General features: G+C 36.2%; 2 protein-coding genes across 28 annotated transcripts in view; one reads left to right on the top strand and one right to left on the bottom strand.

The window, feature by feature from the left end:
- The window catches only part of LOC147842591 (uncharacterized), a 496599-nt gene that overhangs the window by 357666 nt on the left and 113375 nt on the right, over positions 1 to 25558 (top strand). The window lies entirely within an intron of this gene.
- fibcd1a (fibrinogen C domain containing 1a) overlaps positions 1 to 25558 on the bottom strand; it is a 384824-nt gene that overhangs the window by 79093 nt on the left and 280173 nt on the right. For all 26 annotated transcript variants that reach the window (XR_015497641.1, XR_015497639.1, XR_015497642.1 and 23 more), the window contains one exon: positions 412 to 508. Coding sequence is in view for 22 of the 26 variants with exons in the window: in XM_087264419.1 (XP_087120545.1) it covers positions 412 to 508 (97 nt within the window). In the remaining 4 variants the exon portion in view is untranslated. The remainder of the gene's footprint in view (positions 1 to 411; positions 509 to 25558) is intronic.

Below are 25558 nucleotides of genomic sequence, written 5' to 3' on the forward strand. Positions count from 1 at the left end.
CCTGCTGTGAGGTTGTAAACAGATGATATGTGCTTTTGTTTAACCCATCTGTTCAAATTAATTCAACTTTTCTTTAAGTCAATTATGTTTAATAGTGGAGTTACAGCAGGAAAAACTACATTACCCAATATGCTCCGCACAAAGTGCACCAATCAGCTGAAGTGAATAAAGTATACCAAAAGAGATGTTTAGCTCAGCCCAATGTCCCCTGTGTTCTTAAAATACATATTGCAGTAAAGTTGAGATATAGTATAGATACAATCCACGTGATATAACTTGATTATGCTATCTATTTTTAATTTGACAATGTCATTCACACAGCTATTTTGTCTTGTGGTTGGTTTACATACATTTATTAGATATAAATCACTACTTTTTCCCCCAGACAACAATTATAAAAAGAGGACTAACCAAGCCAATGCTCTCCTGTTATCTTGCCAAATCCTTCACGATAGGCTTCCCAGTCACGGAAAAAGTTGACTGAGCCATCTTCTCTGCGTTGAATCACCTGAAAAAAATAAAGACTATAAATAAAGAACGTCACAATTTTACATTTAAAGACTTACATTTAAAGATATCCAAACTACAGCATGATATGCTCTTGAACCATTATAGAAATGTAAAACCAAAAAGTGACATTTTACACACATAATGTAGTTACAATATTTAGATATTTACCATCATGACATTTCATTCCAATCACTAATAGAACAATATAGGAAATTCATTCATTAATACATTAATTAATTAATTCATTCATTCATTCATTTATTCATTCATTTCTTTTCAGCTTAGTCTCTTTATTATTCTGGGGTCAACACAGCGGAATGAACCGCCAACTTATCCAGCATATGTTTGTACACAGCCAATGCCCTTCCAGCTGCTACCTATTACTGGGAAACCTCCATACACACTCATTCACACACATACACTACGGACAGTTTTAGCTTACCTAATTTACCACATGTTTTTGGACTTGTGGGGGAAACCTGGGAACACGGGAACACGGGGAGAACATACAAACTCCACACACAAATGTCAACTGACCCAGCCAGGGCTCGAACCAGCGACCTTCTTGCTGTGAGGTAATTGTGCTACCCACTGCGCCACTGTGCTGCTATAGTAAAATATTGTAAATATAATTTATATAATAATAACAAAAGGGCAGTATGATGATGGCTTAGTGGTTAGTACTGTCACCTCACAGCAAAAAGGTTGCTGGTTCGAGTCACGGCTGGGCCAGCTGGCATTTCTGTGTGCATGTTCTCCCTGTGTTCGCGTTGTTTCCTCCGGGTGCTCCGGATTCCCCCACATTCCAAAGACATGCGCATTATTGGAATTGGACGAACTAAATTGGCCTTAGTGTAAGAGTGTGTGTGATTGTAAGAGTGTATGGTTTTTTTTCTAGTACTGGAATGTGGCCGGAAAGGCATCCGCTGCATAAATCATATGCCTACATTATTTGTTGCTCATTCCGCTGTTGTGACCCCTGATAAGTAAGGGACTAAGCCGAAGGAAACTAAGTGAATGAATGAATAACAAAACTAATGATTTACATTATTACAATTATAAAAACATTATTTACATTGTTAATTACATTTTTTAATGTAAACGAATAAAACGCCAACAATCACAGCATATGTTTTACACAGCGAATGCTCTCCCAGCCGCAACCTAGTGCTGGGAAACACCCATACATGCTCACATTCACACAGACAGCAGAAAAGCTAACTGGCCTAGCCGGGACTCAAACCAGCATGGTAACCACTGAGCCACTGTGGCGCCCATATCATTCCAATTGCAAATATTACAGTTTATAAAATATTTCAAATATAAAAATATTAAGAAATATGTGAAGAGTTCAGATGCAAAAAAACTGTCGTCTGAAATTTCCATCTAAAATGAGCGTTTTTCTCAGCCTCAGTTGTTTGTGTTGAGATATTTTACTTTAGAGAACAGGAAAAGGACTTGTTCTTTGCCATAAAAGTGATATTACACAATATACACATAGAGCCTTATTAAAATGGCATTCAGAGGTTTTTGCATCTACACTCTTCATATAATAATAATAATAATAATAATAATAATAATAATAATAATAATAAGAAGAAGAAGAAGAAGAAGAAGAAGAATTATTATTATTTTATTTATTCAGAATCTGCAAAATGTTAATAATTTTAAATAAAATAAGAGGGATCATACATTTTTGTTTAATACAAAATCCACTGTGTGAATTATTTTATAAAGGACAGTAATAAATAAAAATACATTCAATTTTAATAAAAATATAAAATACAAGTTTAAGTAATATAGTCAATATAACTGAGTACAAATATATAAAATCATGTTTTAATTACAAGATCAGATTATCTGTATTCGTCAGTTGGTAGTCATTGGTAGTTAGTTGTATTTTAAGATAAGTCCAACTAACATTTAATAAGACACCTTTCTTAATAGAATTAAATATAAATAAATATACAGTCATAATAATAATAAAGACTTTACTAATCAATTAAAAGTCATGCATTTTTTAAAGATCCTAAATGCTTAATGCAGTACTTCAAAATGCACTAAGTGATGTTAACATTTGTTGAAAGCACTAAACATCCTTAAAATTTAGCAAGACCAGGCCTCTTTTTGATTATTCTGTTATAGTTACTAGACACGCCCCTTAATGCTGATTGGATGCAAAATAGTGTTTTGAAACTTGGTCGACGGTTAAATGCATGTTTGAAATATTTCTCTGTGCACCTTTAATAAATCCATCTAAACACCATCACCATTGGAATTTGACCATTCTAGCTTTTGAAAGCACAGACAAAAAACACACTAGATTATGACAATGCCAGACAGCACATTTAGTTTTAGAACACAGCCACTTTCTTTCCATTCCATTTCCTTATGTCAACCCTCTGCGCACTATAACCTAAAGCCAGGAAGATAATGAATCCTAGTGAAAGCTGATTGAGTCTCTAGGTAGTGAACACACTTGTCTCTTTCCTGCAGGTAGTCGCTTTGTCTTTGGTATGCAGATGTATTCTTTACTCTGCAAGAAATGAAGGGGAAACATGTAAATGGAGTGGAGAAGGAGATTTCAGCAGTGTGTGCGAAGGGGTCGGGTCCTCCAGGGAAAGGTGACGCACACATGGAATTCAAAGTGAAATTCAGACACTAATTGACTCCTGATCCCTTTATAGAAGATTAATCAGGCAGGCGGTGGATCAATGGCTGTTGAAAATGCCAGCAAAGGAGAAGTCCTGCCATCAATGTAAATGAGCCAAGCAGAGTGCCCTTCTCATATGCCAAGACAAAACGCGGCAGCCTCCGAGGACAGAACCCAGAGGAACACCCTCACCTAAAACAGGATCAAACATACTGCACACTCGAGGAAATCCACCTCCATACCTCAATTAGAAATAGTACATTCATCTAAATGTTTATGAGATAGCAGAGATGCCATAGGGAATGTTTCAAATAAGGCTGAATATGTATTCACAGTCGCTTTGAATGATATCACTCGATTGAATGGGTGTTATCAGTGGTTATTAACTTATAGATATGGACCAGTAGGGGTCTTCTGCGCCTACTAGTAGACTCAGAAGGCTATTATCATCCATCCACATGGTTAATTAGTTATACTAGTAGAGAAGATTCCAGATCCAGATCTGTTTCGCATTACTGTGATGGTTGGGTTTAGGGTTGGGTTAGATGTTAATAAAATACTATTAATGGGAAATTTAATAAATAAAATAAATAATTCTCCCGGCTGCAGTCGTATGTGATCTACAGCTGATTAACCAAATGGATGGATGATAACAGCCTTCTGAGCCTACCAGTAGGTGCAGAAAGCCACTACTGGCCTATATCTATCAACTGATAACCACTGATAACGGCAATTCAATTAAGTGATGACATTTGAATCAGCTGATAATCAAAGAAATGTGAATGTGTGTGTTCTTAACGAAAAAGCTGATGGTTTACATACTCTACACTTCTACCAAACCTGTATGAGTTTCTTTTTATGGCTGAACACAAAATAAACAGTACTTTTTAATAATAATTGTGAAATGGCTGCTGTTAACAGATTTTCAACAAAAACAAATCTTACATATTTGGAACAGTGTGACGTTACCACTATCAGACATGGAATTTTGGTTACAAAACCTGAATAATAAATGTCACTATTGGATGTCACAATGACGTTGATTTAAGCTGTTGGCATGATGTTAGATTTTGGTCACTTTCCAACACAACCTAAAATCAACCAAATATCAACATCATTTGATGCCATTATTGGACTTCAAAATAACGCTGTCCTTAGACACTGGCTAGACAATAAATCTCAACTGTATCGATCTATCTAAAAAAGCGTACATTTAAGGAATGTCTATTTCTATCTTTCTTTCTTTCTTTCTTTATTTCTTAATATCTATCTATCTATCCATCCATTAATCCATCCATCCATTAATCCATCCATTAATCTATCTATCTATCTATCTATCTATCTATCTATCTATCTATCTATCTATCTATCTATCTATCTATCTATCTATCTATCTATCTATCTATCTATCTATCTATCTATCTATCTATCTATCTATCTATCTATCTATCTATCTTACTAATAATCAATTATAAACTTCTGTAAAACAAAAATGAAGAGTTCTTTCCCAAAGAGTTACCAAACTAATACTAAAGTAATTTGTCAACTGGTTTAGAATTTAAGTATTAAAAGCAAACTTTGTTCACTGTGCTATAAACTCATGCGAGTTTGTGTTTCCAAAAGCGCATGCATTCATATACTGTGTACCTGTGTAGGAGTATGTTTGAGATTTGTTCCTCATTACAGGAGTTTATGTTTAGCTAAGGGGCTTTATGTGTGATGACACACACCATACAGACGATCTGTGAGTGTGATCCTGGAAAACACTGCGCTTCCTCAATAAAACATGCCAACACTCTGTGCAGGTGCTCTGGGCTGCATTCAAAATTAATGCATGTGGCTTGACTCTGAATAAATCCTTTCACTGGCTCCTCTACCAATCCGCAGCGCAACCAAAAAGATTTTAATTATTCACCATAATCTCTGTAAATGAACACTGAGTCACCTTTCAGCAGTGAGCTCACTTAATCTTTATTGTACCTCGAGTATAAAACAGGTAATTAAAATACAGGGGAATTTTCATGTTCTGATAAATATTTCATAAGCGCTGCTTTGAATATTCCCAGCGGCGCAGCATGAGCAGACTTCAAGCGAGGCGGCGTTTACGTGCTGCATATTTCAGGTGGGCATATCTCAGGGCAGCCCTGCACTTTAGAGATGGGCAGATTGATGACTTTGGGGCCAATGTGTCACTGCACGGTACAACGACAGACTGGAAACATTGAACACACCTTTATGTATACAAATAAAGATTACACCTGTCAGTGTAGAGTGTCATATTATCACCATACTTCTCATACATCCAGCAGAATTTGAAAAATTTTACAATTGTAACAAAATAAGAGGGTTCAAAAATTGCATTTTTACAATGTAAAAATAACTATGATAATCATGGTACAACTACTACTACTAATAAAGATGAGACAAATGTATAATTGTTTAATGTATATGTAATGGAAGCCAGCTAGCAAAGTGCTATGCAGGTAAACCTCTCGAGATGCTAGATGTTATGGTCTTTAACTTCCTTGTTAGAGCAACCAACTCCCATACAAAGAATCACCGGTTAGATCCCAGCTCAGACAGGGTTGGATGCAGTAGGACCGGTGGTTTACATGTGGGGGCTCGTCCGGGATGGGAGTGAGGTTTAGGGGGGTGAGTGTAACGAAGGCAAGCTAGCAAAGTGCTATGCAGGTAAACCTCACTCCTCTGACCTCTAAAGGAGCTCTAGGGACCGATGCTAGAGGCCATGGCCTTTAGCTTTCATGTTAGAGCAACCAACTGCCATATAAAGAATTGGCAGTTCAATCTCAGGTCAAACTGAGTTGGGTCAGCAGGACTGGTGGGTTACACGTGGGGGCTCGTCCGGGAAAAGAGTGAGGTTTAGGGGGTGCAGCAGGACTGGTGGGTTACATTTCTTATAATAAATGTGAATGTAAAAATATGATATCAAATTAAATGAGTATTATAATAGTAAATTATTAAATGAGAAAATAATTATATATCTAATAATATATAACTACACACTATAATAATTTTATACTTGAAACCAGGAATTTGGGTGACATCAGGGTGAGGATCCATTTGCAGTTTTAATGAGGATAGTCAGACAGGTAATGGTCAATCACAGGAGCAAACAGGTAGATACAGGGCAGTCAAGTCACAGGCAAATAGTTGATATAGGTGGCAAACAACGAAAACAAGGAAAAAAGGCAAGAGTCAATGAACACGGAAAGACTAGACTAGGAAACGCTTTGTAGTGTAACAATAAAAAGACTCAGCATTGTGTGAGGGAATGTGAACAGTGTATATAGTCTGTGTAATCAGTGTTTTATCCGCTTCCAGCTGTGTGGTGTGTGTATCATCATGGATGATCTGAGAAACAGGTGTGTCTAAGGTGCATAACGAGATTTGTAGTTCATAAGGTGACAGAATCGAAGTCCGGGTGATGGTGCATGTTTACCAGCAATCTGCAAGCCTGAATCGCTTGTGATCATGACAATACTAAATTATTTATTTAATATATACTACTAATACTGCTAATAATATTACTTAAAACCATAAATTGAACTCAATATATAAAAATTACATATACTATCTATCTATCTATCTATCTATCTATCTATCTATCTATCTATCTATCTATCTATCTATCTATCTATCTATCTATCTATCTATCTATCTATCTATCTATCTATCTATCTATCTATCTATCTATCTAAATGTACAAAACGTCTATCTCTTTCCATATACATAGCCTTACATTTAGAATGCAACTCAATATGGTCATCATCCAGATGTCATAAAGAAGCACTGTGTGTTCTGCTTCTGCTGTTGTCTTCCCCTGTACATCTATTTCTGTTAGCCTAATTCTGGAGCCACACTCCAGCTGATGTGTCCCGAAAGCAATTTCTCCAGTTACAATGAATGTCCAATGCCAGAGGAGCACACAACAGCAGACGCGAGTCCTTCCACGCAGATGAGTCTCCGCTCCGGGTCTCTACATGAGGCCTGCAGCACTCAAACATTTCATCTGATGGACTAACGCAGATGGATGACCTTGTTCCACAAGAGACGAGATGCGTTTCACTTTCACAATCACCAAAGAAGTCTCAGTTTAGCCAGAGAATGAGCTGAGTTCTCTTGAGTCAGCCTTAAAGGAGACATAGTATGGCTATATAAGATATAAATTAGATATCTAGTGTCTTCTGAATGTGGAGTTACAGGTGAATGCCCGCAGATTATTTAATTTAGCTTGTTAAATTTGTCACTATTTGGGTGTGAGCAACAATATGGTGATTTTGTGTGTCTCTTTAAATGCAAATGAGCTGCAGCTTTTTAAAAGAGGGCGGAGCTTTTAAATTCATTGCATACTTATATGTACAATTGAAGTGAAAAATTATTTGCGTTCCAGTGATTCATTTTCTTTTTCAAATATTTTCCGAATTATGTTTATTAACAGGTGAAGTAATTTTTTGCAGTATTTCCAATAATATTTTTTTTCTTCCAAAATTTTCTTACTTCCATTACCGGATAGTTCCCCATTTCTTTCATATTTAATTACCTACCATTATAATAGTAAAAAAAAAAACTTCTGCATTCAGAAGTTAATGTTCAAAAATGTCTTTAAAAAAGTTCACATTTTTGTTGCAGATAAAATATAAGTTTAGCTTAGTTTATTCCTTTATAAAGCGCAATAAAACATCAGCTGTTGACCATAGTGCTGTACATACATAAAAGTAAAGTTATCAAAATAAACAACAGAATAAAACAACAAAGAGTACATCCAACATACCACACAACATCAAAGATTAATAAATAGACACCAGATAGGTACAAAAGGATCAGTTTTCTCCCAATTTAAAAGCTACATTTATGTTGTAGTTTAAGTTTCCCTCTGTACAAAGATTCATTGGAAATTGTTGGACATAGTAGTGGACATAAGTTGCCCATTCCACATTTTAGAACCTACTACAGAGAAAGCTCGATCTCCTTTTTTCTTTAATTTGGATCTGAGAACTATTAGCATTTTCTAGTTCGATGACCTTAAACATCAGTCAGATATTTTAACAGTAATAAGATTTGAAAGATAAGTCGGAGCCTGGCCAACTATTACCTTTTAATTAATACCAAAATAACATAAAATAAAATTTTATTAAACATTTCGGCAACCAATTTAGGCCGCACAGAGTTATGTGTTCAAACTTGCAGGTGCCAGCAAGTTTTTAAAGCACTTGAAGGTGTTAGGATTGGCAAATATTGACACAAGTTACTTTACAGTAGTCCAAGCAAGATGATATACAGTACAAGCATGGATTAATCTCTCGAATTCCAAAACAGCAAACGTGATTTAAATATTTTCCAGTTGGCTACATATTAATTAATAGTCATTCAAACAACTTTACTGAAGCCTCTCTACTTGACAATACAATGTAGTTTGTTTATACTTTCCCCCTGAGTTTGTAGTTCTAATTGAATTCACATCCAACGCACAATGTATTGAGGGCAATATTATTGGTCAGAGTGTGGATGGTTCTACACTTTAAACAGAGTCACTAAACACTTGTCTGCTTTTAAATACACAACCTAGACTCATAACGGATAGGTACCTAGGTCTACATTTCTGGGAACAGTGAAATACGTAACTGGAGGTACGTCTGCTTACAGTTTCTGTTTGCAAGTACGCTGTGTACACTTTTTAATGATCTCAAATTTCTCTTGCGCGTCCTTTTCTTGCATAAATGCATCAGAGGGCGCAATATCCAACATGCTATTGACTGACTGACTGACCAACCCACCCACCCTGGCTGCGAGATTTCACCATGTTTTTAGCCTGTTGTTTCTTTACTTTTTCTTAATTTTTTTGCTTTTGGTTTCTGGAACCTTTCTTAGCTGGAAAAGAACCCTGTCATCGTGGTCTACTCAGCCTCACGTATCAAGTCCATCGATGTATGCAGCGAGCTACTGGGCGAACTGGTGACACTGGAAAGGCCTTCAATACAGAGGTAGGTGGTCAGCTGGTAGTGGTAAAAGGAACAGAAGCCGTCGGCAGCATCATACCGCCCCATAGGGTTCATCTTAAAGACGAAATGTAGCCATATGTACTTCTGGCTACATAATTTGCACTCTCTAAAAATGTAGACAGGGATACGTATTCACAATGAGCATGTGTTGTAAAAGCAAAAGAACATTTGTAATGTTTATTACAGAGACTAATTCTCTAGCTGCAACAGCGAGTCAACAGAAATGGCTGCTGATGCAACTTCAGGGGTGGAAACATACTGATTAAGGGGCAGTAATATCTAATAACCTCCCCTTCCTGTGCCAAAATCGGAGTGGCTTGTTTTTCTACATGATTCCAGAGAAATGCGCACCATAACAAAGATACTGGGTTGTCCTTTTTACATTTTTTGGTTTGGCAGATGCACCAGGGACCCAAATATAGCACTTAAAAGTCAGATTCTGATGATATGTCCCCTTAAAGACTCGCCTTGTTATCTCTTAATTATCTGCGCTTTGATTTTCAGCGCTTCGGCAGCCAGCACACAGCGAGGCCCGGGGGAGTTCAAAACACCTCTAGCGATCTGGTAAAAATTAATAATTGTTTGCAAAGGCTGAACCTCCCTCATAATAGCTGAAGTATTTCATTTTCAGCCAGTCGGTGTAAGAGAGGACGCATGTGAAAGATTAAAAGGGAAAAATCAGACTTGTGTTGAATATTCAGAAATGATGGAGTGCTTCGGCTCCCTTGGGCGAGTTGGATTACGAATTTATTTCAGCATTTTGAAGCCGGTGGCTAGTTTTAATTCTGAGGGAAAAGAAAAAGAAGCGCGAGTTTGTTGGTCTAATAACAGTTCTGTAATATCTGATTTATCTTCAGGAGGGCAGGTAATGACCTCTGTAATTTCTCAGGAGATATCCTTTGTAATCCGCCTCGTTTTTCATTGTTTTGCTGTGGTGTTTGGAGGTGAGAACTAATTTAATTGTTCACAGGATAACCACAGGCCAGATAAGACATTGGGGAGACTAGGACTGGCTGTCACAGCTTTCGCACTGAAGAATATTTCTCAAAGTAGGTTTATTTTTTAAATATATTTTCGATATAGGCACATAAAACTCTCGTCGACACCTAAAAAACGGCTTTTCCACCTTCACTATAGAAACTGTTTATCTATAAGTGTTGATGTCACCATATACAAGAAATAAATATGTAAGATCACAGAAAACAGTAACTGAAAGATTACTGACATTCAAAGTTGTCTGAGCAAAACCTATAGTCTCATAATTAAATTCTAGGATATGGCCAATTTCTGTTAAAATATACAATCAATTGGTTTGACGACGCGTCTTATTACTTTGGAAGTCTACAAAACCACTAAGTATTTCACAGTGGTTTAGAAGGTAGAAAAGATCAGATGTCCTTGCTATGCCAGTTCTGGATCTTTTTATGATAAATGGTAACTCTCTTCTAAGTCTGTCTACTGATTGAATCCATTTAAACACTGACATCTCCTCCTTCATTTTTATTCATTCATTCATTCAATCATTCTCTTTTCGGCTTAGTCCCTTTATTCATCAGGGGTCACCACATCGGAATGTACAGTTAACTTATAAAGCAAATGTTTTACACAGCGGATACCCTTCCGTCTGCGACCCATCACTGCAAAACATCCATACACACTCATTCACAACAGACAATTTAGCTTAGCCAATTCACCTATAGCACATGTCTTTGGACTTGTGGGGGAAACCGGAGCACCCAAAGGAAACCCACACGAACACGGGGATAACATGCAAACTTCACACAGAAATGCCAACTGACCCAGCCGAGGCTCGAACCAGCGACCTTCTTGCTGTAAGACATTTGTGCTACCCACTTATATTAATTATTTAACACACCCACACACGCACACACACGTACACACAAGCACACACACACACACACACACACACACACACACACACACACACACATATATATATATATATATATATATATATATATATATATATATATATATATATATATATATATATATATATATATATATATATATATATATAATTATTTACTCATTTTGTATTTACTTATTATTATTATTTGTTATATTACAATATTATTGTATTTGTTATATATCTGTAACTTGTATATTTTTATTATTATATTATTTTGTCTTGTTATAAAAGTTTAAAAGTATAAAATGAAACAGTCGAAAGTCTTGTCATTTCAGGCATTTATGTTCTTTTCACTTAATAAAAAAAATATAACAAAATAAATAAATAAATAAAAAATGTACAATCATACAACTTATTATATAATATACTTATTATATATAACTTAATATATTTTAAAGAGTACGTTGACACAATAACACCTGATATTAAAAAGTGTAATAGACTTTTAGTCAAAACTAAACCAGTAAAATAATCATGATAAGTAAAATACTTGCTTAATATACTGACATTTTACTATATTGTAATAAATAACTTCAATAATTTATATCAAACAAAAGTGATATTTTGTTAAATGTACTTATATTACACTACACATTATTGATACGTTAAATTATTGCTACATACAGTAATAAATATCAATATAACTTTAATAAAAACAATATAATATTTTAAAATTTTTCAAAATATTTTATTTTAAAATATTATTATTATTATTATTATTGTTGTTGTTGTTATATAATAGCTATTGTAACTACAGCAGTATACTAATATTATCACCATTCATTCATTCATTTTCATTCGGGTTAGTTCATTTAAATCAGGGGTTGCCACAGCGCAATGAACCGCCAACTTATCCAGCATATGCTTTACAAAGCGGATTCCCTTCCGGCAGCAACCCAGTACTGGAAAACACCCATATACTTTTGTATTCACACACATGCACTATGGCCAAATTAGCTTTATTAATTCATCTACAGCACATGTCGATGGACTGTGGGGGAAAGCGGAGCACCCTGTGGAAACTCACCCCAAAACGGGGAGCACATTGCAAACTCCACATTGAAATGCCAACTGACCCAGCCGGAGCTCGAACCAGCGACCTTTTTGCTGTAAGGCGACAGTGCTAACTACTGAGATAAAAATTTAAAAACTACAAGTAAAAAATTCTTTCATCACTATCTGCAAAAAAGCAGACATCCACACCAATAGAAAGTGTTTTGACCAAATGCTCTGAAATCACATTTGATCAAGATCACAGCCAATGACAAACAGCCCTTTAAATAAAACCCAGCAACAACACAGGGTCATGTATAAATGAGCCGCCTACACGAGATCCATACAAAAATACTTTATCCACCAAGTGACAGCAAAAAGTGAGGATGAAAAGACCTTTTGTTTGGAGAGAACAAAACACCTACAGCTAAAACCACCCTGAACTTCGACCAATATTTTATCTATCTATCAAAACATAATTGAGTAATGTCAATCCTTTAGCCTTTACATACTATTTTGACACTGCAGAAACAACAAAAGAAGCCAATGTCATGCACAATGTCAGAAATTAGTCAGATTAAGCCAGCTGCCAGATAAATAAACGGCACAACTCTTGTGTTTGTGAATACAGAACAATTGAGATGTTTTCATCCACCTATCTACCTATTTTTATGCACATACCTTTATTTTTTGAGCAGTGTATAAAAATGCTTAATGGAAATGCCCTGTTGTGCATAAAAATTGAAAACGTGTATAAAACAACATATGCACACAACTGAGCAGGATAAACGTTTTATCCAATAAGAAATGCACAATCTAGAATTACCGCACATTCACCAAAATAAATTCCATCATGCAAGTCAAAAAAAGTCATGTGATAAAAAGAAACATATATAACAACATATTTGTTCCTATAATGTACCTATATAACAACTTTTCGTTCTACTGTAAGTCCACACATGTAGCCACAATAAAAAGTTTTTTCCTCGCCGCTGTGGGCGAAGTTTTTTCCTCGGTGCTGTCGCCACTGGCTTGCATGTTTCGGGACCTGTAGAGCTGCGCAGGATTTGCTCCTCAGTGTTTGGACTCTCAGTATTGAATATTAAACCACACTGAACTGAGCTAAACTGAACTAAAACAGACACTGTTTCAATTTACTATGATATTCTATGTGAAGCTGCTTTGACACAATATCGAGGAGCGCTATAGAAATAAAGGTGAATTAAACTGAATTAAATGACAATACAGGTCAACTTGACTTGAACTTGACAGTTTACTAGTCAAGTACTAGTACTAGTACTTGTTTACTCAAAAATGAAAGTTTCCCATTAATATACTCACCCACTTTTTTTTCTTTACATTTTCAAGAGTTCACTTTGCTGATAATTGATAATAAAAGCTGTCCCGGGAGAGAGCCCTGAGCTTATGAGTTCCTCAAACCCTTGGCTCCCTCCCGTTTGCAGGGCGAGAGGGGAGTTTGAGCTCAGGTAGATGTCAATGAACTCCCCCCACCTTATTTCTAGCTAGTGACGCATAAGGATGACTGAGGAGAAGTGTACTCGCTGAGAGCTTGACTATGTTATGAATTTTGTGTTCAATTTACTTAGGGTGCGTGTTATTTGGACTGTGGGAGGAAACCGGAGAATCCAGGGAAAACCCACACCAGCACGGGGAGAACAAGCGAAATTCCGCACAGAAATGTTGTCTGGTTTAGTAGTGACTTAAACCTGAGGCATTCTTGCTGTGAGGCAACAATGCTTATCACTGGGCCTCCATGTCGCCCATCTAATAGTTTTATTGTATATATATATATATATATATATATATATATATATATATATATATATATATATATATATATATAATTTATTTATAGTGAATTAGGTATCATCTGAATGGATAATCGATCATGAGCTGTTGTCTCTCAAAATTTGTTTATAAATAAACTTTACAAACAACATTAAAGAAGATTTGTAACTGAAACCGTGGTTCCATGGTGATTCATATAATGGCAGTAAATAGGGACAGGGTTTTTCAGATTAAAAATAAACAAGTCCAAATAAGTCCAAATCAATACCCATGGTTTTTCCAGTTATGAGTTGCAGCTGGAAGGGTATCTGCTGCATAAAACGTATGCTGGATAAGTTGGCAAATCCTTCCACTGTGGCGACCCCAAATTAATAAAGGGACTAAGCCAAAAAGAAAATAAATGAATCAATCAATAGCCATAGTTTCTGATGACTAGGCCCCCACGGAATGTGCGTGCACAGAATTCTGCAGATTTGTGCAGTTTTAAACCCCATCATTGATTCTATTTAATTACTTTTGTAAATGTGTGTAAATTTATATTTATTCAGTTTTTTTTATTAATTTCAGTAATATTGTTGACTAATATAAAAATGTTTACATGATCTGTTAACAATACAGCTTGTAAAGTAATATTTTCTGTCTTTTGGTAGGTTTGGTATATGAGAGACTTGCTTTGTTTCCCAAATAAACTGGATCTAATTGGATTTGCATTATAAACAATAAATAAAAGTTTTAAAAGTTTTTATTTTATTTATTATATATTATTTTATCTATACATTTTTGTTACGATACTCCCAAAATCATTCCACATAAATTTGCAGATTTTTAACAAAATTTTCTGCAGAAATAGCAAAAAATATCCACAGATTCTGTCTGGCACTACTGATGACACACTGAGGTCTTACAAAGCGAAATGATTGGTTAGTGAAAGAAACTGAACATTATTTACAAGATTATAAGCTTTAATCCACATCCTCGCCAAAATGTTTGTTTTTCTTTCGCCATTTGCAAATATTGTTAGTTTGTAGTCCTGTCGCTCTGGTGACGAAAACACGTTGTCATGATACTTTCGAACTTGGTTGTCATTAGCTCCTTTCACACAGTGATAGCGGTACGACAAATTTCCTGAATGACTTTAATGACCAATAAATAAAAAAAGCACTGTTCACACAGGCAATGAGGCTCCAGAATGTTTCAGGAAAAGACAATTCACACATCCATTCCAAAATACAGGTAAATTCTGACATCATTAACCAGAAATGAGCTCTAAACAGCTGCGATTGAAGTTGTAAACATACAAGGGGTCAGGCTTTTGTTAACGGTTTTACTTTTATTTGTTTATTTAATTTATATTAATTGCTTTGTTTCAGAGACACACAAAGGCAGAAGTGCTAACCGTAGCTAATTGTTTACACATTTGACTACATTACAAATTCTGTGGATGGATGTATACAATTTCGATGAAAACATTTTGAGGAACACTTTCGCAAGTCAAGATGTACATATGTAAAAACGTTTCTACAGGTGGTTTGTCAAGCCCACTTACCAGTTTTCTCGCTTAATGTGTCAGTAGCTATATGTCCACTAGAAGTGGATTAAATGTATGCGCAAAACAGGAATATCCCATAAAAGACGTGCGATTAAAGCAGCGTTTCCATCCAAAGAGTCAAAGAGAACAAATTCATCACTTCCTGATCAACTGGCGTCAAACAACAAAAGAACAGAATTTTCAGCCGTGGGAGAAGCTGAGTGAATCTTTTCTTCATTTAATAAATCACCTGCGCCTCAGAAGAAAAATGTCGACATGCAATGAACGTGTGCTGGCATTTGAAAGTGTGAGACATGAAGCACAGACATTCTTGATTCTGAAGGTAATAAATGATATAATAACACTAATACTGAATGGTTAAAGTGTTTTAAAATGACTAAAACAACATTTGAGTTTTATAATGTGCTCAGCCTGCTGGTTTGTCACCTTTTAAATGCGGATACTAGGATTTGTTTGGCAAAAGTGTTTACATCATAGGTTATTCGCATCTTTTCTCATTGAATAAAAAATGCATTCACATACATTTTTTAATGAGCATTATGCAATTTCCATCAACCGTTTTTATTGTGCATATCTAAAATGTGCATAAATATAGGTGGGTGGAAACATAGCTAGTGAGATGAATGAGTGTGTTTTCTACAGGTGGTTTGTCAAGCCCACTCACCTGTGTGAGGCACACCCAGAATGGAAGGTATTTTGGGATTGGTCAAATGGCAACTTCAGGCTGACATCAATGGCACATTTTGTTCACATCTACTGACTAGTCTCTGCAAGCTTTACGGTGGAGCGTTTGGGCTATAAACGCTGCAGCAGTGTGGGCTGTTTTTCACCCCGGAGTCGCGAGGTATACTGGCAGGTTTGGTTTCATATTGCTGAGAGCAGAGAAAACAAGCCTGCTGCAAAAAATAACTGAAATCAAATCATGTTGTTCGCTCATATTCCCCATTGAGACCCCTCCCGCAGCCAGCAGTTGCACAACAGACCATTGGTAACAATCTGCTGGGCTGGAACGAGAGAAGACATTCAGTGCCAGAAAACACGGCCTCCTCCTGTCAGTCTGACAGAAAACAGAGGCTGACCACACGTGGGGCAAAGGGCTGGAGGATTCGACAATGCTCTCCCCAAGGGCTGTCAATCAGGCCGGGTATAAACGTGTGGCGTCTGCGGCTCTGCTTGTGCTGGCGGAGGGTCAGATTGAGTGCCACAGATGTGTTCTCTTTCTAGTGCACTGACAAACTGATGGTGGCCATACATTGCATGACAATCAGTTCATATGACCATATGTTTAATGTCAAGGTGTCAAAAAAAAGAGTTTAGATACACATTTAGACACAAAGTAACATTTAAAAAGGTTATTATTGAATATATAATTGGGTAATACTTTAGTTTAAGTAACAATTACACCATTTACTGGCTTATTGCCTGCATATTATTGAGATATTAACTGTTTATTAGCACTTACTGTATAAAGTATGATATTATTTTATATACCTAATCCTACACAAGGATATAACCAAGTAGAGTATGTGACAGGGACGTAACTTGTTATGGAGACCCACATGTACAAACTATGTTGTCAGTAAGATGGTGCTGTACATGAGTTATTATCATCAACACCTACTCCACACCTAAATTCAACCATCACAGATATTCACTTCTACATCTACCACAACCCTAAACCCAACCATCATCGTTATTTACATCTACACCTTCCTTAAACTTAAACCCAACCATTACAGATTTGAATGTCTACACCTTCCCCAACCCTAAACCCAATCGTCATAGTTATTAACATAAAGCCGCGAGTTGTGGGGGCTTTCATACTTCGTAATTCTTCATTGTACTGTTATTTGCAACCACAGCGGGCGACGCTGAGTAGGCTAATTGTCAAGACAAAACAGATGATGAAGTCAGCGAGTGGAGTTGCATAGTGGATTTGCAACTAAATGAATTAATATAATAATACATCCAACAAATTGGTTGTGGATAAATTGAGAAAACTCATGAAAACAATTGGTGAAAATGTTTTCTGGTAAATATTTCCGCCATCTTGCCAACAACATCTCGTTGTATACAATCACCGGTCATAAGGTCCACCTGTCCAACTGCTCGTTAACACAAATTTCTAATCAGCCAATTACCTTGCAGAAACTTGAGCATGTAGACATGGTCAAGAGGATCTGCTGCAATTCAAACCGAGCATCAGAATGGGGAAGAAAGGTGACTTTGAACGTGGCATGGTTGTTGGTGCCAGACGTGCTGGTCTGGAGCACTTCAGAAACTGCTCATCTACTGGGATTTTCAAGCAACACCATCTCTGGGGTTTACAGAGAATGGTCTGAAAAAGAGAAAATATCGAGTGAGCCGCAGTTCTGTGGGTGCAAATGCCTTTTTGATGCCAGAGGTCAGAGGAGAATGGCCAGACTGGTTCCAGCTGATAGATAGGCAACAGTAACTCAAATAACCACTCATTTCAACCAAGGTATGCAGAAGAGCATCTCTGAATGCACAACACGTCATGCAGGGGGATGGGCTGCAGAACACTAAACCGGCTGCCACTCTTGTCAGCTAAGAACAGGAAACTGAGGCTACAATTCGCACAGGCTTACCAAAATTGGACAATAGAATATTGTAAAAACGTTGCCTGGTCTGATGAGTCTCGATTTCAGCTGCGACAGTTAGATAGTAGGGTCAGAATTTGGTGTCAACAATATGAAAGCATGGATCCATCCGGCCTTGTATCAACGTTTCAGGCTGCTGGTGGTGGTGTATTAGTGTGGGGGATATTTTCTTGGCACACTTTGGGCCTATTTGTACCAATTGAGCATCATGTCAACACCACAGCCTACCTGAGTATTGTTGCTGACCATGTCCATCCCTTTATGACCACAGTGTACCTATCTTCTGATGACTACTTTCAGCTGGATGACACATCATATTGCGCAAATGATCTTGAACATGACAGTGAGTTCACTGTACTTAAATGACCTCCACAGTCACCAGATCTTAATCCATAAGTGCACCTTAGGGATGTGGTGGAATGGAAGATTTGCATCATGGATGTGTAGCCGACAAATCTGCAGCAACTGTGATGCTATCATGTCAATATGGATCAAAATCTCTGAGGAATATTTCCAGTATCTTGTTGAATCTATGGCATAAAGGATTAAGGCAGTTCTGGAGGAAAAAAAGGGGGTCTAACACTGTACTAGTGTACCTAATAAAGTGGCTAGTAAGCGTTTGTATATGATGTTATCAATTTTAAAATGAAAAGAGGACCAATTTAGTTTTTAAAAACTCATTGCAAAAATGATAAAAATCTAGCATCATTTGTTGGGGTGTTTAGCATTCAAACACATTTTGTAACCACCACATACTTATTTTATCAGTCACAGCAGCCGTGACTATTTAAAGGGTAAAATCTGATTTACTTTTGCTTGTTTCCAACTACAACAAGGAGTTTGAAATCATAAAAGGATAAAACAAAACAAAAAAAGTAAAAATAAAAATCTTCCTTCAGTTTGTGATGCACATTCTGCCTCTTTCTGGAGTCATGCTGAGTTAAAACAGCTCATAACATCTACTGCATAACTAGGATTTACCATCAAAACAAAACTTCTCACTAACCGAAAGAAGACTGCAATGCACAGTGACTTTCAGACATTTCTCTATAAAAGGCTTGCAACTGTCTGACACAAAGTCATTTAAGATGACGTCAAGAGTGAGCGCAGGTCACTTTCTGAGTGCCGACCCTTTCCTTCTCTCCAAAATTACACAGAAAACCAGCCGCGCTGTCATTCTCACAGAGAGCAACCGTTTTATTCTTTACCAAGGCAGAAATACAGCCTGACTTGGATATAAAAATAGCAAAAAAAAAAATTGCAGCATTGCTTTGTGCGGCACAAAAGGCATGATTAAACAAATTGAAGGGATGGATATAAGCGCTACATGCTCTTACTGATACTCTGACTATTTAATTAACACTGTTAATCTTGTAATCTTCTTGTGTAGTCTGGCATTTTGTGTTGTAGACTGAGGCTAATCTGTATTTATATTTGCTTCGTTTTGTGAAGCCGCTGGGAAATTTTTTGTAACAAGACAACGGTTTTCACCATTTCTCACTTTTATGTTTTTTTTTTTTACATTTTTTTGTTGAGCACAGAAGATTCACAGCCTATAAATAAATGAATGAATAAATGATTAAATAAAAAAGGAAAAATAAAAACATGAATAAATAAACAATAAAAAACATACATAATAAATAAATAAATAAATAAATAAATAAATAAATAAATAAATAAATAAATAAATAAATAAATAAAACATACAATATAAAAATGCATTCATTCATTTATCTTCTTTTCGGCTTAGTCCCTTCATTATTCTGGGGTCGCCACAGCGCAATGAACCGCCACCTTATCCAGCATATGTTTTACGCAGCAGATGCCCTTCCAGCTGCAATCCATCACTGGGAAACACACACTGTCATTCACACACATACACTACAGACAATTTAGCTTACCCAATTTAACAATGCCACATGTTTTTGGACTTGTTGGGGAAACCGAAGCACCCGGAAACCCACGCCAACATGGGGAGAACATGCAAACTCCCCACAGAAATATCAACTGACACAGCTGAGGTTTGAACCAGCAATCTTCTTGCACTGAGGTGATCGTGCTACCCAATGCGCCACTATGTAACCAATATTAAAATATAAATAAAATAATAATATAATTAATAGAAATAAATAAAAAATAAAAATAAAATAAATAACAAAAAACTAAATAAAATTTAAGTAGTTTCAGTATGGCCAAAACATATCAATATTAGCTAATTATATATTATGAACTGTGCAGTTTAAAGTAATGTAAATAACGTTCAAATAGGGAATTTAAAGCTATATGCGCACAAGCAAATTTACATTTCTAAATTACATTTTAAATTTATATTTAAAATGCCTTTATTATTCAAATGAAATAAAAAAGCGGCTTTATGCATATCAAAATCATAAGAAATGCAGCTAAATTGTCTACTTTAATGTTTCAAATAAACTATGGAAAAAATATATAGAATGAAGTTATGTTTTATTGTTATTCACCATTACAGATGCTGTGCTAATTAGCCCTCAAAATGTAAACACCACTTATTAATTACTTCTTTAAAAAATACTACAATAGGATGTGTGCAGATGTATGCGGTGGGACTTTTGGAGACCACATGGGAAAACTAGGTTCCTGTTATAAGTGGTGTTCGTGAGGCCAGCAGGAGGTGCTCAACCTGTGGTCTGTATGAGTCTTAACGCCCCAGTAAAAGAAAAGGAGATGCTATACTGTCAGTGAGCGCTGTCTTTCGGATGAGACTTTAAGAACCGAGATCCTGACTTTCTGTGGTCATTAAAAATCCCATGGCACTTCTTATAAAGAGTAGGGCTGTAAACCCGGTGTCCTGGCCAAATTCCCTCCATTGGCCCACTACTGATCCCAATCATCCCCTTCCACTGAATTCTCGCTATCACTGTCTCTCAACTCCATCTATAGCTGTTGTGTAATGAGTGCACTGGTGCCGTTGTCCTATGGAACCAAGTGGATGCTGCACACGGATGTTGGAGTGTGGAGACCCTTTCTCATAATTGTGAAGCGCTTTGGGTATATGGCCATACAGGATAAATGTGCTATATAAATACACATTACACACTTGCTTACTTGGATTTTAATCAGTATGGGAAAAAACACTAGCTCTGCACACTGTAAAAAAAATCCTTGTTGCCTTAATTTTTTTAAGCTGAATCAAATTATCTTTATGAACCCATTGAGCTTTTATTATGTTACACTGACTTAAAACAGCTTGCATAGCTTATAAAAGTTAAAACATGATTAACTGAGTTTATAAGTCACAATGAGCTAAAAACATTTGTCGGGACTAATTGATCATATAATTTTTTACATGCATATACCCCATTATGACTTTACTTTTAATCCCTGTCAACAGTCATTTGTAACCCTGCTGGTTATGTTTTGCATATTTAGACCTCCAAATATAAAATTTTTAAAGGCAACTAAAACTGAAGTAACTAACATTTTTCTGTATATTTTTATATATATTTTATATATATTAAATATTTTTTTAAAATATGAGAAAAACTCAATAAACTGAATTGAAAATAGAATTTATTATCTTTAGATTAAATAAATCTGAAAAAACTTTTCTCAGCGTGTAAGAGACTATTAGTGATGGGAATAATGTATTAGCGATAAAGTAAATGATTCAAATTAAATATAAATGTAAATATTTATGTAACAATTGTTTTGTACAGTTTTGTTTTTATTTATTTGTGTTTATCACATAAACATAATAAAAATAAATAATACACACATATTGTCAAAACAATCTTTAATTTTATATGTGATTAATCACGATTAATCTTTGCCCAGCACTAATATATATTTCATCAATAAATATGATCTACAATTCTTCCTCAGACAACTCTAAAACGACACACCACTGAACTTACAGTATGAATAGTGTGTACTGACAGTAAATCAAAACAAATCAAACTCATGATTTAGCCAGGTGTTTGAGAACACATAGCCATAAAAATCGGAACATGTAAAATAAAAACATGCGTATATGCGTCTAATCTGTGCCACAGGTTTCTGGTGACCGTGATTCTCTACAGCAGCTTACGGTCAAGCAGTTAAGCTGTTTGGATTACCTCTCATGTCATGAAGTTTAAGCACATGAAATGAACAGGCTCTTAAACGATCTACGCCACCTGTGAAGGACCACGCTTCTTACTCCACAAATCACAGCCGTGTAATCCTGTCACTTCTGATAAACTCACTAACAATCACAGCTAACCCGATCACAGCCCTGCTGTACTTAACTCTAGAACTTGAACATTTCCCCATGACTGATTATTAAAGTCTGCATGAACAGGAAGCTGCAACCATTTATTTAATTTTATAATGTGATGCAGTTTCTCAAGAAACAGAACATTAAATGAGAAAACAGTGGCCGTGGCTGTTTTCTTTTTACTGTGGGCTGATTAGATGTAGTAAAGTAGGCATTTCATTCAGAAGGATCAGGAAAAGGGGTTCCGGAGAACTATTACAACCTAACAGACACCTCCTCCTTACCATTTCTATTTGTTATCATAGTGCTGTCAAAACCACGCCCAATACCTCAGACCAGAGATGCACAAACTAGGGCCAACGGGCCAAACTTGGCCAAGGGTAATTTAGCATGGCTTTGATTTGAGAATTTACATAACCTTTGGTTTGTTTCTTCATTGTTGAGCTACAAAAAGTGAAAAAGTGCAAAGTGAAATTAAATGTTCAGTAAAGGTTGTGCATAAATCAAATTTTTAAAATTGTAAATACTGTCACTCAAAGACAGAGGACAGAGAATTCAATATAGGATGTTTTATATATATATCTTTTCTTAATGACATGAACAGATGAATTGTCATTGATGGAGGAGATTTACCATCAAAGCATTATGGTTAGTTTTGATTTCATGTATACTTTAATAAAACATTCAAGTCTCATCGACTTTTACCAATATCGTGTTATTTACAACCTCCCCATTGTTTCCAATTGTTTATTTAAAACCAGAATAAAATGAGCCATTTATACATATATGCACCAGCAAGTCAATATATACATATAAAATGGCTTGATGTTTGTGCTGCTTTTGTTTTTGTGTTCTATGTTGCTAGGCAATGCTTTTCACACACTAAGGGCTCATCAAAGATCATAGAATACACAAGAGATGTCACTTGTATAGTTTTGAATGGGGAAAGTGTAACGGTCAATATGGCGAATGAAGCCCCGCCAAAATCCCTTCAAGGCAAATAATTTCCCTTGATGGCCATCTTTGAAACGCCTCTCGGGCAGTATGCTCGGGGAAACATCAAATTCTCCAAAATTGCTTGCCAAGCTTACGATTGAATTTCATATTAGTGATCACCAATAAAATTAAACAACAGCTGTCTCTTTAGTTTAATTTCTAAATGTTCAAGCCACACAAAATCAGCAGAAACTCACGTCTGGTCGAAGCCCCTCCCCCAGAGTATCGTTAGTCTATAGTGATCGATGATTTGCTCTTGTACTAAAAGGCGGGCTTTTTTTCATGATATATCGATCAGTGATTGGCTGGTGAACTAGTAGGTGGGGCTTTATTCACCATATTGTCAGTAACAGTTTTTCCCATTCAAAGAGATACGAGTGACATGTCTTGTGTATTCTACAGTCTTTGGCCCCCGCCTTCTAGTACAAGAGGCGTTTCTGCAGGGAGAAGACGTGTGCTTTAACATAATTTTTTTTTTTTTTTTGCTTAACAAACGCACTGGAATCTTAGTGAATACTTGCTTTACAGACATAATAAATAAAATAAAGCTTGAAACGTTTCTTTTTAAACGATCCAACAACCCTTGAAAACAAATGTTTTCAGGTTTTGTAATCTCTGTGAAACAAACATAAGTTGCAGTCAATCCTGTCAAACGCACGTTACACGACAGCAACTACTTAAACGCTCACAAACGTGTGAACACAGTTGCTGTCATTTCTGGAGGAGCTTCATCATCAAGACCAAGTTGTGAATTACTTCAGAAGACCAGCGTGATCTGACGATTATTATCCAGACGATGATAATGTGTAGAACCATAACGTCCTTAAAGGAGGTTGGTGTTGTGATCTCGTTACTTTTGTGTGCATAAGCGCATTAGCTTTGGCAATCCTGCAAAAATACAGATTTTGTTTGATTCGATCGTTTCTTGAGTTTACACTTACAGATGTTTAAAAAATAAAGCATATTTGGCTGTCCGGGGAGATGGCTCTGAGATCAGGAAAGACACCACAACTGGTGTTATTCCCCTTGTTGGGAAAGCACGAGAGGTTGGGGTCGGAGTGAAGTGTCTACCCCGGCCCCAAAACGCTCCCCCTAGGAGGATAGTGCTTAAAAGGTGAGGTGTCGGGGTGGTGGAGGGATGCTGAAGTCTTGGACCAGACATGTGTTTTACCATTTTCTGCTGATTGTGTATGATTTGAACGTTTAGAAATGAAGCTAAAGAGACAGTTGTTGTTTTAATTTTATTGGTGATTACTAATATGAAATTTAATCATAAGTTTGGCAAGCAATTTTGGAGAATTTCTTGTTTCCTTATTCAAACAGAATGCCCGAGAGGCATTTCAAAGATGGCCGCAGAATGAAATGATTTGCCTCAAAGAGACTTTTGGTGCTACTATTCAATTGTTTTTCTATGCAAACACATGTTTAATGGATGTGCATGCCTCACATCTCTTGCAAAAAGAGTGCTGAGGCAATCTGAGTTGTTCAACAATCTCTAAAAAGAGTCAAAAGTGAACAAAGTCTAAATGCTGTAGACTCTGTTTACACTTGTTTTACACTAGTTCACTTGTAACTGGATTGATCTTTTACTTTGTGAAGACATTGGCATACAGTGACATAATATGCTTTATAGCATATCAAAGCAGCAGTCATAAGCATGGCCAAATGTCAAATCCATGTCAATCTGTGTCACTCATAAGATCAGGTTTGTTGCTTCATGATTGAGAATGTTCACTTTTGAGGTAAAGAAGCTGAGGGAGAAATGAAGAAAAGACTGGAGAAAAGCTTTCAGCTACCTTTTGCTAGGTTTTGACCTGTGCTGCAGTCTCTTTTAGACATAAATGATGAAGCTGAAACACTGACAGTGAAAAATGTGCTCTAGCGCGATGCATGACACTGCTGTTTGAGCTGGATTTCTGAACTCTCTTTGGAGACATGCAATGAAAAAATGTCCTTCAAAAGAGAGGAACAGAGAGGGAGAGAGAAATAACGTGAACATATTATTTTTGGTTTAACTGAGATAAATATTTCAATGTTTCAATCAATATAAATGTCATCATTATGTAAAAATAAAACACTGGATCCATATTTTATTAATATTTTAAAAGGTCATAATACAGTTTTTATAAGTTTTTATCCTCACAATTTGACTATTTTAAACTATTTCAAATTTATGATGTGAGTAGATAATGGATGATTTTTTCATTCATTCATTTTCCATCGGCTTAGTTCCTTTATTC

This window comes from Danio rerio, chromosome 8 (genome assembly GCF_052040795.2).
Source record: "Danio rerio strain M-AB ecotype USA chromosome 8, GRCz13ab, whole genome shotgun sequence".
Classification (NCBI taxonomy): Eukaryota; Metazoa; Chordata; class Actinopteri; order Cypriniformes; family Danionidae; genus Danio; species Danio rerio.